Raw genomic sequence first — 14,790 nt, forward strand, 5'->3', positions numbered from 1 at the left:
GTCCTACGTTAGCAATATTCTCTCTAACTGGAAGTGGGAACTCTACTACACACAGTTATATCAGTTTGCATCATGTTATAATGCCTTTGCCACACAATATAACTAGATATAGCACCATGCAATGCCATGAATTGAGAATGAGAGACTATCTCCAGGGGAGAAAATAAACATCCGAGAGGAAAACAAAAGCAAGGGGTTCAAAGCTGGTGAGATTGGCTTTCCCATTTGGACTGTAGCTATAATGCCTGAGGTACTTGCATTTTGGAAAACAGAAATACATACCATGTTCATGTCAATGCCATTGGTGTATGTCCACGCGTGCTGAAAATATTCTTCAAGCCGTTGCCTCAGAGGGTTGGGGATTTGGTGAAAGCGAATGAACTCTTTCACTCGAAGCATTTGCATGTGGTACCTGGCAGTTCCCGAGTATAGTCTTTGGATAATCGCAGATACATTCCCAAAAATGCTTGCATACATTAATGCTGAATTGGATAAAAAACAAAGTTATGGGGGAAGCTGCACTTGGGCATTATCATATCTTGTGAGAATCTCAAGTATGTAGATTTTTTTATTATCTCAATCCAGTTGTAAGGATTTACCACTGGCTCATGGGGAAAAAATAAGTTAAGCCTATACTGTTGTAAATTTTATAATTTTGATGACAAATCTAGAGAGGAAAAGTCTCCAAATTCACCATGGATTCTAAATTAAAAGATAAACTCAGATTGTTTATAATATCAGCCTATGATCTGGAGTATTGACTAGAGATAAAATTGCCTTTAGTAGAACAAACATTTTCTTTGTAATGTAATAAGGATATATGTCATAGGTTTACCATAGATATGTTTTCTGGAACTGGAGTTAAAATGTTAATTTTTAAGCTGTGATATCTCTGCCTCTTGGCCTCAAACCCAGCCTTTTAATATTAAAAATCTATTATAAATCTTTTTTGAATACTTTGGTTTTGCTAAGGAATGATAAATTGTTTTAAGGAACTCGTAATTTCCTTAGAGTATTTGTATACAATTTTTTAATCTTTTAAAATTAATTTTTACAGTATTTTTACATGAGAAATAGATATCACTGGCTTAGGGTGTGAGGATATAATTTTATTTTTGTAGAAAAAAGCAGGATACACCTTTTTCCTTCATCTGTGCAAAGAAAGAAACTGCTATAACAATCCTTGCTATACGTTTTGGTACTTAGGTTGAGTACCCTTTTAAGTGGCTTCTGAGCTAGATCTTTATGATTCAACATAAATTTTTTTAGTATCTTCTCTTTCCTTTTATGTTTGTATTCAGTTTCTAGTAATTTTAAAAAAGTGCTATATTCTGTGCAGAAAGTCAAATCATGGGGCACCTGGGTGGCTCAGTCTGTTAAGCATCTGCCTTCAGCTCAGGTCAGGATCCCAGGGTTCTGGGATCGAGCCCAGCATGTGGCTCCCTGCTCAATGGGGAGCCTGCTTTTCCCTCTACCTGCCACTTCCCCTGCTTGTACTGTCTGTCAAATAAATAAATAAAGCTGTAAAAAAAAAAGTCAAATCATGATACATGGTCTGTAATTTAATCTTTGGCCGTGTGTCAGAAACTTAGAAAGTAGCATGTGTTTAAGACACTGGAACTGCTCTATCCTGAGCAGGTGGCAAAAAATGAACACCTTAAATTGTTTGATTCAACTGTATTCAACCAACAAATCCACCCCCTACCCCCCACACACTTTACAAACCATTTCTTTTCTTTTCTTTTTTTTTAAATTTTGTTTATTTATTTGACAAAGAGAGAGACAGCCAGCGAGAGAGGGAACACAAGCAGGGGGAGTGGGAGAGGAAGCAGCAGGCTCCCAGCAGAGCAGGGAGCCCCATGTGGGGCTTGACCCCGGGGTCCTGGATCACGCCCTGAGCTGAAGGCAGACACTTAACAACTGAGCCACCCAGGCGCCCCTACAAACCATTTCTTCTATAAACCACTTAATCATTTTTGAAGTAGATTTTGGCCAGATTCAGGTTAAGTATTTTAAAACAACTTATCTTCTTGGTTATTTGCTTTCTTTTCCATCGTATCTTTGTCTCGTGGTTAGTATGGTCCTTATTTACCATAGATATCCCAAGTAGGAGAATGTCACAGAAAAAGGAGTGGCCCTCTTGTTTTTATTTATTTAAAAGGATGAGAGCTGGGGAGATCTATAATAAGCCTGAATTGGGATGTGTGAAAGACAATAATGCTCAGTAAGGTAGACAAGCTGTTGAGGTTGGACTTGGACCTTCTACAGAAAAAAGATTGGAGCCTAATTTGAGTAAATGAATCGTTGATTAAGAAGAGAGTTAGCTGTCTATGGCCATACCACCCTGAATGCGCCCTATCTCGTCTGATCTCGGAAGAAGAGAGTTAGCAATACATGCCTGAACAGATTCTTGTGATTCAAGGAGAGTCGTGTGAAAAGTGTATTTTACTCTTCCTAATTGTAGTGTTGGAAATATTTATGTATGCTGTTATGTCTCCAAAGTATTTATCATTTTTTTCAGGAAATAGTTTAGTTAGTACAGATTAAGTTCACTTGATTTAATCAGAGGGCACATAATCAATGCCAGTTATTTTACCTAAACCATATAATCACTTGGAGGAGAGTCAGGGAAAACCTTATTTTGTTTGTAATAAATACTACGGTTTTATTTCCATATTGTGGTTTTATCTCCATACTGCCATAAAAATGAACCAAAACATTAGTTTGGGTCATAAACAGGTATTTCCACTTGTTGACAAGAGGGCAAAATCTAGATTATAAGCATATAGTTGAATACATGAATAACATGTATTTCTCTGAGGAAATTCTATGTGATGGTTTTTTAAATTATAATGAAGGCATGAATTATTTTTTTCTAATTTTTTAGGAGCAACTGTAGCTAAAAGCTGTAAGCAAGAGAGAAGCACAGCATAATCATATTCTTTATATATCATTTAGTTAATGCCCATCAATTGGCATAAAATATGAGTCAAAAGCAAGATCGCAGACTATATAAGGACATTTCTCTCCTCAACTCAATATTTTACTTAGCTTTCCTCAACAGAGTGTTCTAATTTCATCAAATGGTTTGTTTTAGGTTTAGATAATATAGAAATAAAGCAGGTATCTCCTAAAATTTCCTTCAGCGCACCACACCCAAAATCTGATATGCTAACCAAACTAATAAATTTAGTTGGTCATTAGGCACTAACTGAAATGTGCCAACAGAACAAATACGCTTGTTTTCTACCTATTACACAAACTTTTAAGAAGTTTTAACTTAAAAATTTAGATGTTATAATTAGTGTAATTTACATATAATAAAATAAACCCATCTTAATTGTACAGATCAATTAATTTTGACAAACATATACGCTGCTATAAACACAATTAATATATAGAACATTTCCATCACCCCAAAAGATTCTCTTGTGTTCATTGGCTGCCTACACACTCACTTTAGAACCTAGACAATCACTGCACTTTGATGTATGTCATTACAGATTAGTTTGCATTTCCTAGGTTTTTGTATAAATGGAATCATAATATATATATATTTGTGTCTGACTTATTTTGTTCAACATGTCTTTGAAATTAATTCTGTTGTTGCATGTTTCAGTAATTTGTTTTTATTTTTCACTTTAGTTTGCATTCCATGGCTCTACCAGTTTATCTCTTCTGTTGACACAAATCTCACTGTTTCTAGTTTTTGGCTATTATGAGTAAAACTGCCATGAACATGTATGTACAAATTTTTGTGTGGGCACATATTTCCATTTCCCTTTAAACACCTAGGAGTGGAATTGTGCGGTAAAGTTATACAAACTTTATAAGAAACTACTAGACTGTTTCTCAAACTTGTGTCAATTTATACTCCCTCCAGCAATTATGACAATATCAATTGTTCCCAACTCAACAGCTGGTATTGCCAGGCTTTCATTTTAACCTTGTAGTGGGCATGTAATATCTCATTAGAGTTTTAATTTGTATTTCCTGATGACTAATGACATCTTTTCCTGTACTTATTGGCCATTTATGTATCTTGAAATGTCTGTTTAAATCTCTCACTCATTTTTTTTTAAATTGAGTTGTCTTTTATTAAAATTGTAGGAAATTCTTAATATATTCTGGATACAAGTCTTTTTTTTTAGATCTAAGTATTGAGAATATTTTCTTCTAGTTTATTATTTGCTTATTCTTTTTCTTAACAGCGTCCTTAGGAAAGTTAAATTTACTAATTCTGATGAAATCCAATTTATCAATTTTCATTGTATGGCTCAGGATTTTTTTGTTTCAGTTTTGATAATTTGTATCATTCAAAGAACTTTCCTATCACATCTAAATTGTCATACTTATTATAATAAAGTAACTCATAATGTTATTTTATTATTCTTTTAATATCTTTGTAATGGGTAGTAATATCTCTCCTTTCATATAAGACATTGATAACTTATGTTTTCTGTGTCATCAGTCTAATTGGAAGTTTATCAATTTTATTGGTCTTTTAAAGGGCCAGATTATACTACCATTCATTTTCTCTAATGTTTGTATTTCTATTTTATTAACTTTTGCTTTTATCTATGCTATTTCTTCTACTTACATGTTTATTTGCTTCTTAAAATAGAAGCTTAGATCTTTGATTTTAGACCTTTCTTTTTAAATAAAAATATTTAACACTACACATTTCTCTCTAAGCACAGTTTTAGCTGTCTCTTACAAATTTTGATACATTTTATTTTCATTTTCATTCAGTTGAACTATTTTCTAATTTTCCATGTGATTTTTTCTTTGAACTATAGGTTATTTGGAAGTGTATCACCTACTTTCTTTCCAAATATATGTATCTATCACCCTTCCCTTCCCTTCCCTTCCCTTCCCTTCCCTTCCCTTCCCTTCCCTTCCCTTCCCTTCCCTTTCCTTTCCTCACCTTTCCTTTCCTCACCTTTTCCTTCTCTCTCTGTCTCTCACTAATTTCTGGTTTCTCTTTTGGTCAGAGATATACTATGTATGATTCAAAACTTTGAAATTTGTTATTTCTTTTTGGTTCAGAATATGACCGTGTTGAGGCGCCTGGGTGGCTCAGTTGGTTAAGTGTCTGCCTTCAGCTCAGGTGCTCAAGTCACGATCCCAGGGTCCTGGGATCAAGCCCTGAGTTGGGCTCCCTGCTCAGTGGGGAACATGCTTTTCCCTCTGCTGTGCTCTCTGTCAAATAAATAAATAAATAAAATCATAAAAAAAAAAAAAAAGAATATGACCTGTCTTGAGGATTTGATTTAGTCCAGCATATGGTCTATCTTTGGTGAATGTCCCACAAACACTAAAAAAGAATGTGTATTCTGCTGGTATACTATAATTGCCAACATGTCAAGTTAATTGATAGTATCATTCAAGTCTTTTATCTCTACTGATTTTCTGTCTCTTTATTCTATGAAACACAGAGGGAGGAGTGTTAATTGCTAACTATAACTGTAGATTTGTCTTGTGGATTTGTCTATTTCTCCTTTAGGTTTGGTTAGTTTTTGCTTAATGTAATTGCTCTGTAATTGGGTGTCTACACACTTAGGACAGTGGTGTCTACTTTGTCTCTGGTAATAGTCCTTGTCCTCAAGTCTTCTTTGAAGTCAATACTGCTCCTTACATTTTCTCATTAGTGATTGTACATACATCTTTTTCCATCTTTTTGTTTCACCTGTCTCTTTATATTTTAAGCGTTTTCTTTAGATAGTGTATGGTTGAGCTATTTTTCAAAATAGTCTGACAATTTCTGCAATTCAGTGAGAGTTTAGCTCACTTATATTTGATGGAATTATTAATGTGGCTGTGTTTAAATCTACCATTTTGCTATTTGTTTTCTCTGTGTTCCCATTTCTCTTATTTTCTATCTTTTGGTTTTATAACTTTCATTATTTAATTTCATCTTCCCTATTGCCTAGTTAGCTGTGCTGTAGGAGTCACAGTAAGTGTTTTTAACTTATCACTCTGTACCTTAAATAATATAATACCTCTTCATGTATAATGTAGGAATCTTGCAATAACATATTTCCATTCCCCCTTCCCATTTTTGTACTATTATTGTCACATTTTTAATTCTACATATGTTACAAAACCCAAAATTCATTCTCCTAATTTTTGCTTTAAAACTTGTTTTTTGAAGACATTTAAAAATGAGAAAAAATCTTTTAAATTTATCTACATATTAACCTTTCTAGTGTTCTTCATTTGTTTTCTGGATCCAAAATTTTCATCTTAATCACATTTTCTTTTCATCTGAAAAACTTTATAATTTCTTATACTCTGCTTGTGATGAATTATGTCAGGTTTTGTTTGTCTGTCACTTTTGAAGGATAGATTAATTGAACCAATATTTCTGTGTTGACAGATTTTGTTTTTCTTTCAGCACTTGAAAAATTTTATTACATTGTCTTCTGGTTTGCATTATTTCTAATAAGAAATATGTTCTCAACCTGATGTTTTTCCTCTGCACATGATGTGTCCTATTTTTTCCCCTCTGGTTACTTTTAAGACTTTTTCTTTTTATCATTAGTTTTCAGTAATATGAATATGGTGTGCTTTAGTGTGTGTGTGTGTGTGTGTGTGTGTGTGTGTGTGTGTGTTAACCTGTTTAGGATTCACTAAATTTCTTGGATCTGTGGTTTATAGCTTTTATCAATTTTGGAAAAATTTCAGGGATTAAAAAAAATTTTTTTCTTGTTCCCTTCCCCATTTTCTGGGAGTCCACATACAGATTTGTTAAAGTGCTTGGTATTGTCTGCTAGCTTCATCATTTCTGATAATTCTGGTTCTAAGCTATTATTTGTTTTATTAAGATATAACTGACATACAACATTATATTAGTTTCAGAAGTACAACATAGTGATTTGATATTTGTACACAGTCAGAAATGACCATCACAATAAGTCTAGTTAATATCCATTACCACACATAGTCACAAAGTTCTTTTCTTGTGATGAGAACTTTTAAGATTTTTCTTTTAGCTACTTTCAAATATACAGTACAGTATTATTAACTATAGTCACCATACTGTATATTATATCCTTATTTATTTACTTATTTATTTAATGACTGGAAATTTGTACTTTTGGTTCCCTTTACCCATTTTCCTAACCCTCACCCTCAGTCTCTAGTAACCACCCATTTGTTCTCCGGATCTATGAGCTTGGTTAATTTTGTTTGTTTGTGTTTTGTATCTATTTTTTAGAATCTACATATAAGTGAGATTATAAGGTATTTATCTTTTTCTGTCTGACTTATTTCACTTAGCACATAATGTTCTCAAGGTCCATCTATGTTGTCACAAATGACAAGATTTCATTCTTTTTTTTTCTTTTTATGACTGAATAATATTCCATTGTATGTATATGTTACATCTTCTTTATTGATTCTGAGTTAAATTTTTTTCTCTTCATTATGGTTACATTTTCCTGTGTCTTAATATATTTCTTAATTTTTTAATGGATGCTGAGCACTGTAAATTTAACATTGTTCATTGCTGGATATAAATATTGGATATTGTTCTTGCACACAGTTAAAATACTTGTAGATCAGCTTGTTCCTTTTGAGGCTTATTTTTTAAGCTTTGTTAGGGCTAGACTAGCCCTAGTACTGTGGCACTATTTTTCTGAAATTTCAAATGAACACCTTTGATATTCAATGAGGGCTCTTCACTCTACTGACAGGGACTTGAATATTTTCAATACATGTGTGAGCTCTGGAAATTGTTCAATTTACAGTATGTCTGGTATTTATTTGACAGGCCTTGAGGAGTTCTCCCTCATGAATTTGTGACTTGGTATTAATCAGTAGACCCAAGAAATACCTCTGCATGTTTCTGGAGCTTTTCTCTGCCATAACTGCCTCTTCTCTGGTTGTCTGTCTTGCAAATTTTAGCACTTTAGCCACCATGACCTCTGATCTTGTTTTCTTAATTCAATGGGACCACTGTTGTCTGCTTATATTGCTTCTCCTTTCAGTGTGGTCCAGAAAGTGACTCCAGGCATAAAGCTGAAGTTATCATGGGGCCCATCTTATTTGTTTTCCTTCTTCAGGTATCAAAATTCCCTACTGTTTTCCAATGTCTGAAAACAATTGTCTTCTGTATTCTGTTCAGTTTTCTGCCATTTTCAAAAATTTTATGGCAATATGGTAAATTTTCAGTTACTCCATTATGGCTACAAACAGAAATCCAGTAACTTTTTTTTACATAGTATAAAATAAGAAATTCTCCCAAGATGTTTGTCAAGAAGGTTAGAGATGGAATATATTTTACCTTCATTTACTGGTTTATGTATTTTTAAAATTAAATGTGTATGTTATATTTATAATATTTGAACAAAAATATAAACTTATAACACAGATGTAAATATATGAGCATAACTTACCTTCACACTTATTTACTGGCTGCTTAAATTTTCCTTTATTTTTTGTCTTGAATTGTGTACACTTTTAAAATGAATTCTCTGTTCACTGTTCTCTATACACATTCAGCAGTACAATTGGTAACTGTCTTTGCAAACAACAGCTTTATAAAATGTACCTACAGACATTTGAGTTGTTTGCATTTAGTTAGAAGATATCTTTTAATGTTTAAATTTTAGTTTCCTTGAATTATATTGTTTTAAGAGAGATGGTAGTTTGCTTTGTTTTTTACAACTTATCTTCAAATTTTTATTTTAGAATGAAGATTGGTTTTAAAGAAGCTTAGGGATGATGAGAGAGTTCAACCTGATAACTAGACTTTATAAACTATATAAGTACATATACAATATTTTACATTATATTTTTCGATATTGTATTTAGATATTGTATTTTATTTTTGGCTTAAATCAGGCCACTCACAGATCTAAGGAGTATGTATTTAGTGTAGAAATATAACTAAACAAAGACAACCTAATCATTTTCTAACACGGTTGGATCTGAATGGAAATATGTGTAGATGCACCCACATACATGAAATGGCTAAGCTCATTTTGGAGCACTCTTATCATTAAGTTTTGAGTCTTAAATTGACCCTTGTTCTTTATTTGTAGCATAACAGGTCATGATAGAACTCTCCAGGAATACCTATAAGTTTTTTCCTGTGTGACACTGAGCTCTACATAATTCCCTTTTGATTAAGGTTTGTAGAACCAAGTCCATTATTCAATAAAGTATATTATGTGGAATGCAGTTCTATCTTACTCTACTCAATTAACTAGAGTGTTTTCTTTTTTTCTAAAAGATGAAAAATATAGGCAGAAAACAAGTATCCTTCTTAAAGAATCAATAGAAATAGACTTGTGCTGTATTTAAGAAGGAAGGAAAGAAGGAAAATAGGAAGGAAGAAAGATGAAAGGAAGGAGAAAAGACTGCCAATTATCCTGATTTAGGGATTAGAGATTGGGTATAGACCAAATAAAGAACTGAGTTTTTCTTAACTTAAAATAATTCACATGATAAACAGTACAATGTATTTAACATAATCCTCACAAGTGATGTTTCTGGAGTGGTTAGCAGGTTAGAAAATTCTTTCTTGCAATTTCTAAGTTTCAAGATGCAGGTTCTGCTTTATTGATTTATATATTCTACAGAGGTGTTTAAATAATTAATAACAAACTTTTAAAAAACTTTCTTGGTTTGCTACCTATTTCACTAAAATTGATAATCACTATAAGGTATTTACTAGCAGTTATAATCACCGAGTGGTTGGAACTGTGTTCATTCTGAGAGATTCAATCTCTCTGGAATGAATTTTTCTGTGTTTCCTAGTAGGTCCCTTTTCCACTTCCTTCTGGGTACAAGGCTACTTCTGTGTTTATAGCCCAGACTTACCTGAATCTAGAATACCTTAAGAGTTATTTGAATATAATGCTATTTGCCTATACAAATCTGACTAAAATAACAATACTAAGACATATATTATGAAAAGTAAATTTTAAATACAATGAACAACAAACTGGGTAAATTGATTTAAGTTTCATAAATAAAACTTATCGAAGTTCATTTCATTAGTCTATATGTTAACATTCAAAATCAACTCTGGATCTATTTTCAGATTTGTAAATACTAGATATTTATCTAGGGATAAATTTGTAAATACTAGATTTGTAAATACTAGATATTTATCTAGGGATAATGCCCTTTTTTAAGCTTTAAAAATCCATTATGAATTTGTCAATTGCTGCTTGGTATCACAGCAGTTATCTTTAGTGACTCCATAGTATGATTTTTAAAAATATTAAAACATCTTTACTTTAATGCAGAATTTTTTGTTTCTTATTCCAAAAAAAATATACCTCTTAATGATGCTCAGGTCATCACCCCATTACAAGGTAAAGAGCAATCACTTAAGCTTTGGCATAATGTCATAGGGAAAGGAATTTTTAGTCAATAAGTGGTGAAAAATACATATATATATTTCTACATATATATATATATCTGTGTATATATCTGTCTATAAATACAGATATATGTAAGAAATATATATTTCTCCACTTCCAATGGTTTTACAGCAGCAGAAGTGAACTACAAGTCTCAATCCCAGAATCCCAAGATCCATGTCCCTCCAGTTTTATGTTTGTGGTTTTCTGAGGTCCTGAAAGTCCTTTTGGTACCTCCCCTTCACAGAAAGAATCAGGATTGATAGAATATAATACCCATATATGTAATTCCATTATCTCTACAGTTTTCTATAATTTTTTCTTCGCCTTACTCTGAATGGTCTACAGATACCAATTTTGTGATAATTTATCCAATAGGTAAAGAAAGCGAAATCTACTTACAGCCAATCAACATGACGCAGATTGAAAAGATTTTCTCTGAATTGGTGTTAGGAGACACATTCCCGAATCCTACACTGGTTAAACTGCTGAAGGTAAAATAAAGTGCTGTGACGTATTTGTCTTTAATGGATGGTCCAGAACTTGAGTCACTGTCATTGTAACGTTTCCCGATTTGTTGTCCTAAGGAATCCAACCATCCGATTTTGTCTGTCAGGTAGGGCCTTTCTACATTCCCAATTGCATACCAAATGCAAGCCAGCCAGTGAGCTATCAGGGCAAATATGCACATTAAGAGCATTAGAACAGCAGCGCCATATTCTGAATATCGATCAAGTTTCCGGGCCACTCGTACAAGACGAAGAAGTCGAGCTGTCTTCAAAAGACCAATTAATGTTGTCGTCTGTGGAAATAAATGTGTGTGGTCAGAAACAGTTAGTAAACAATTCAGCGTATGTTTCTGTGAAGCAAAGTAGTTAGAAACAGGTAAAAACAATATGGTGGCATTGAGGATAAATGCATATTTGAATTAAGTATTAAGGTTATTATTTTTTTTTAATTTTGGAAAATACTTTGCAAGTCTATGGTACATTAATTCACTATCTTGAGATGCAAGACCCATGAGACAAGAGACACCATCTGTCTAGTTTATGTTCTAACCAAGTGCCTTGAAGATAATGAATACTCAGGAAATCATTCATTCACCAATAAAAATCCTTGTGTGTTAAGTGGTGGGCCTAGCAAGTGCCACACACTGGGATTATAGTGTTGAGCAGGCAGACATGATCAGTTTTATAACAGAAAGAGATATTTACTTGCTAGACAAAATGCCTTCTCTAATGAGGAGAAACAAGGTCCACTCTCTTTGGGGGAGAGAGAGATATTTTTTAAAGAAACAAACAATAAGCTCATTTCAGAGTGAAAAGTATGATAATGATAATAAAACAGAGTGTACGATAGAGGGTGTTTGAGGGCATGGTCAGCATGGGGGTGACTTTAGAAAGAAAGGCCAAAGAAGATCTTGCTGAGGGGTTGACATTAGAGTTCAGAGACACATGCATGATGAGAAGAGCCAAGCAAGGAGATCATTGGAAGACTTATTGGAAGATTGTACACATGCATTTTGCACTATATTTAAATTCATTTTTCCTTACTAAACGTGCTAAGTTGATGAATTATTTCTTGATGTCCAATGATATGATGTACTTTTCTTTGGGGTGTGATATGTGTAACTAATTGTATGATTATTACTGACCAGGTATCTAATGATAGGACACTTCTATATAATAACAGGATACCTAACTGGTTGTTTGGATTTGAAATCTGATAAGTACAAATTACAAGTTCATTTCTTAGGTTTCCTAAATAATGTCAGCTATAAGTACTATATAATTCACAGGGCATATAATTATTCCATAGTTACATGGTGTTTACCAATCAATTATTGAGTCATTTTGTGTGTTCATTGTTGGTGTTTATTTTGCAGAGTACATCCAACTGTATTAAGAACAGTTATATTTAATTAAAGAAATAGCACATGTCAGAGCTATCACCCTCTATCTATTCATACTGACTTGGTGGAAAAAAGCACTAAATATTAAGAAAGATAGTTTCATTAATATTCTATAATAAGTGTTATAGTTTCTTTCTTCCTCTCTCTTTCTTTCTTTCTTTCTTTCTTTCTTTCTTTCTTTCTTTCTTTCTTTCTTTCTTTCTCTTCCTTTCCTCCTTCCTTCCTTCCTTCCTTCCTTCCTTCCTTCCTTTCTTTCTTTCTTTCTTTCTTTCTTTCTCTCTCTTTCTTTTCTTTTCTTTCTTTCTTTCTTTCTTTCTTTCTTTCTTTCTTTCTTTCTTTCTTCTTTCTTTTTCTTTCTTTCTTTTTCTTGTGCCAGAGTGGTCACTAGGAGAAGGGGAGATCCTTCAGTCTTCTTTGAATTCTTTTCAGTTTGTTTTGGAACCTTCTAGATGTGAGAGGAGATTATGTAGTTGGGATGTGCTTATCACATTTGGTCTCTGGTCTTTACTCATTATGGGATGTGTGGAGAAGAGGGTCTTCCTTGTTTCCAATGTTGAGTTATTAATTTTCAAGGTGGAATAAAGAAAATAGTATTTTTTTCTTCACAAATGTAAAGAGTATTATCTCTTCTCAATGAATAAATGGAGAGTTTAAGTTGGTATTAAGTAGTTCTCTGGAAGAAAGGTCAACTTTCCATCATTTGAATTATCAACATTTTAACTGATCAGCTTTTTTTTTTTTTTTTCAAATTTGGTTGGTTCCTTTTTGTTGTTGTTGTTACAAGTTTTTATTTAAGTTCTAGTTAGTTAACATATAATGTAATATTGGTTTCAGGAGTAGAATTCAGTGGTTCATCACTTACATATAACACCCAGGGCTCATCACAGCAAGTGCCCTTCTTAATCCTCATCACCCGTTGAGCCCATCCCCCAACCACCTCCCCTCCAGCAACCCTGTTTGTTCTCCATAGTTAATAGTCTCTTATAGTTTGCCTCCCTCTCTCTCTCTTTTTTTACTTCCTTTCCTGTTTTCATCTGTTTTGCCTCTTAAATTCCACATATGAGTGAAATCATATGGTATTTGTCCTTCTTTGACTTATTTTGCTTAGCATAGCACACTCTAGCTCCACGCGCACTGTTGCAAATGGCAAGATTTCACTCTTCTTGATGGCTGAGTAATATTCCATTGCATATATGTACCACTTCTTCTTTATCCATTCATCAGTTGATGGACGTTTGACCTCTTTCCATAATTTGGCTGTTGTTGATAGTGCTGGTATAAACATTAGGATGCATGTGCCCTTTCAAATCAGTATTTTTGTACCCTTTGGATAAGTACCTAGTAGTACAATTGCTGGGTTGTAAGACAGTTCTATTTTTAACTTTTTGAGGAACCTCCATACTGTTTTCCAGAGTGGCTGCACCAATTTGCATTCCCACCAACAGTATAAGGGACTCCCCTTTCTCTGCATCCTTGCCAACATCTGTTGTTTCCTGTGTTGTTGAATTTTAGCCAATTTGACAGGTGTGAGGTGGTACATCATTGCAGTTTTGATTTGTATTTCCCTGATGATGAATGCTGTTGAGCATGTTTTCATATGTTTGTTTTAGCTGATCAGTTATATGTTAGGACTTTGGAACAAACAAACACTTGTATGAATTCTGCATCCATGCCAGTCTGTCATCTTGGACGAGTTGTTTATGTAATCTCTAAACCTCAAATTTTTCATCTGTAAATGGGTAAAATAATGCCTCCTCAGAGGGTTGTAGATAATGCCCTATAAATAGTAGCTTTTTGTGTTATTTAAATATAGCATGTGCTTTGGTTTCCATCAGTAAGCAGGAACATTATATTGTGAAATGGATTGATAGAATTTACACATTTTTCAAATGCATTACTTTGACAGCTAGAATTCCAACTGGAGATTTTTCAACACTGGCCTTTTGGCCTCCTCAGGAAATGACAGGAATTTTAAAGACAAGAGTATCATCTAGATGCACTGACTGCTTGGACTTCAGTAACAGGAATCACCCTGGTTCAATGTGTCTCTTTCTACCCTTCACAGCTCCAGTTTGTGTGTTTATTTTTCCTCCTCGCTCTGTTACCTATTTCCTTGTGTTGAGAAATCAGAAGTATTTGAAGATTATTGCTCAAAACTTTTATCTTTGAAAGAAAATTTCTCTCTGAACCTCAAAATAAATGAAATATAATGAAAATTCTCTAGGATATTTGGTTAATGAAGTGAAATGCTTCAAAACAAATGAGATGTTTTAATAACATATTGTGATAATAAGTACTAACGACTCTTCTGGCTGCCAAGATAGTAAAACAAAAATGATGTTATTAAAAAAAGAAAAAGGAATCAATCTGCTGTGTAGGCCACCTCCCTCCTTTTCCCCTCCCTTCAAAAAAACATCTGATGTTTCTTCTATGATTGTATCAAAATGAGGTAAAACCTAGGTGACAGTAAGTTCTCTAAGAAGATAAATGAATATAATTTAT

At 33.3% G+C, this 14,790-nt stretch overlaps 1 protein-coding gene across 1 annotated transcript in view; it reads right to left on the minus strand.

Moving 5' to 3' along the window:
• KCNH7 (potassium voltage-gated channel subfamily H member 7) overlaps window positions 1–14,790 on the minus strand; it is a 457,738-nt gene that overhangs the window by 43,586 nt on the left and 399,362 nt on the right. The window contains exons 8-9 of the mRNA XM_026492673.4: window positions 10,779–11,178; window positions 283–482 (exon numbers count right to left, since the gene is read on the minus strand). Of these exons, the coding sequence (XP_026348458.1) occupies window positions 283–482; window positions 10,779–11,178 (600 nt within the window). The remainder of the gene's footprint in view (window positions 1–282; window positions 483–10,778; window positions 11,179–14,790) is intronic.

The sequence above is a fragment of the Ursus arctos genome, unplaced genomic scaffold (assembly GCF_023065955.2).
Source record: "Ursus arctos isolate Adak ecotype North America unplaced genomic scaffold, UrsArc2.0 scaffold_1, whole genome shotgun sequence".
Taxonomy (NCBI): Eukaryota; Metazoa; Chordata; class Mammalia; order Carnivora; family Ursidae; genus Ursus; species Ursus arctos.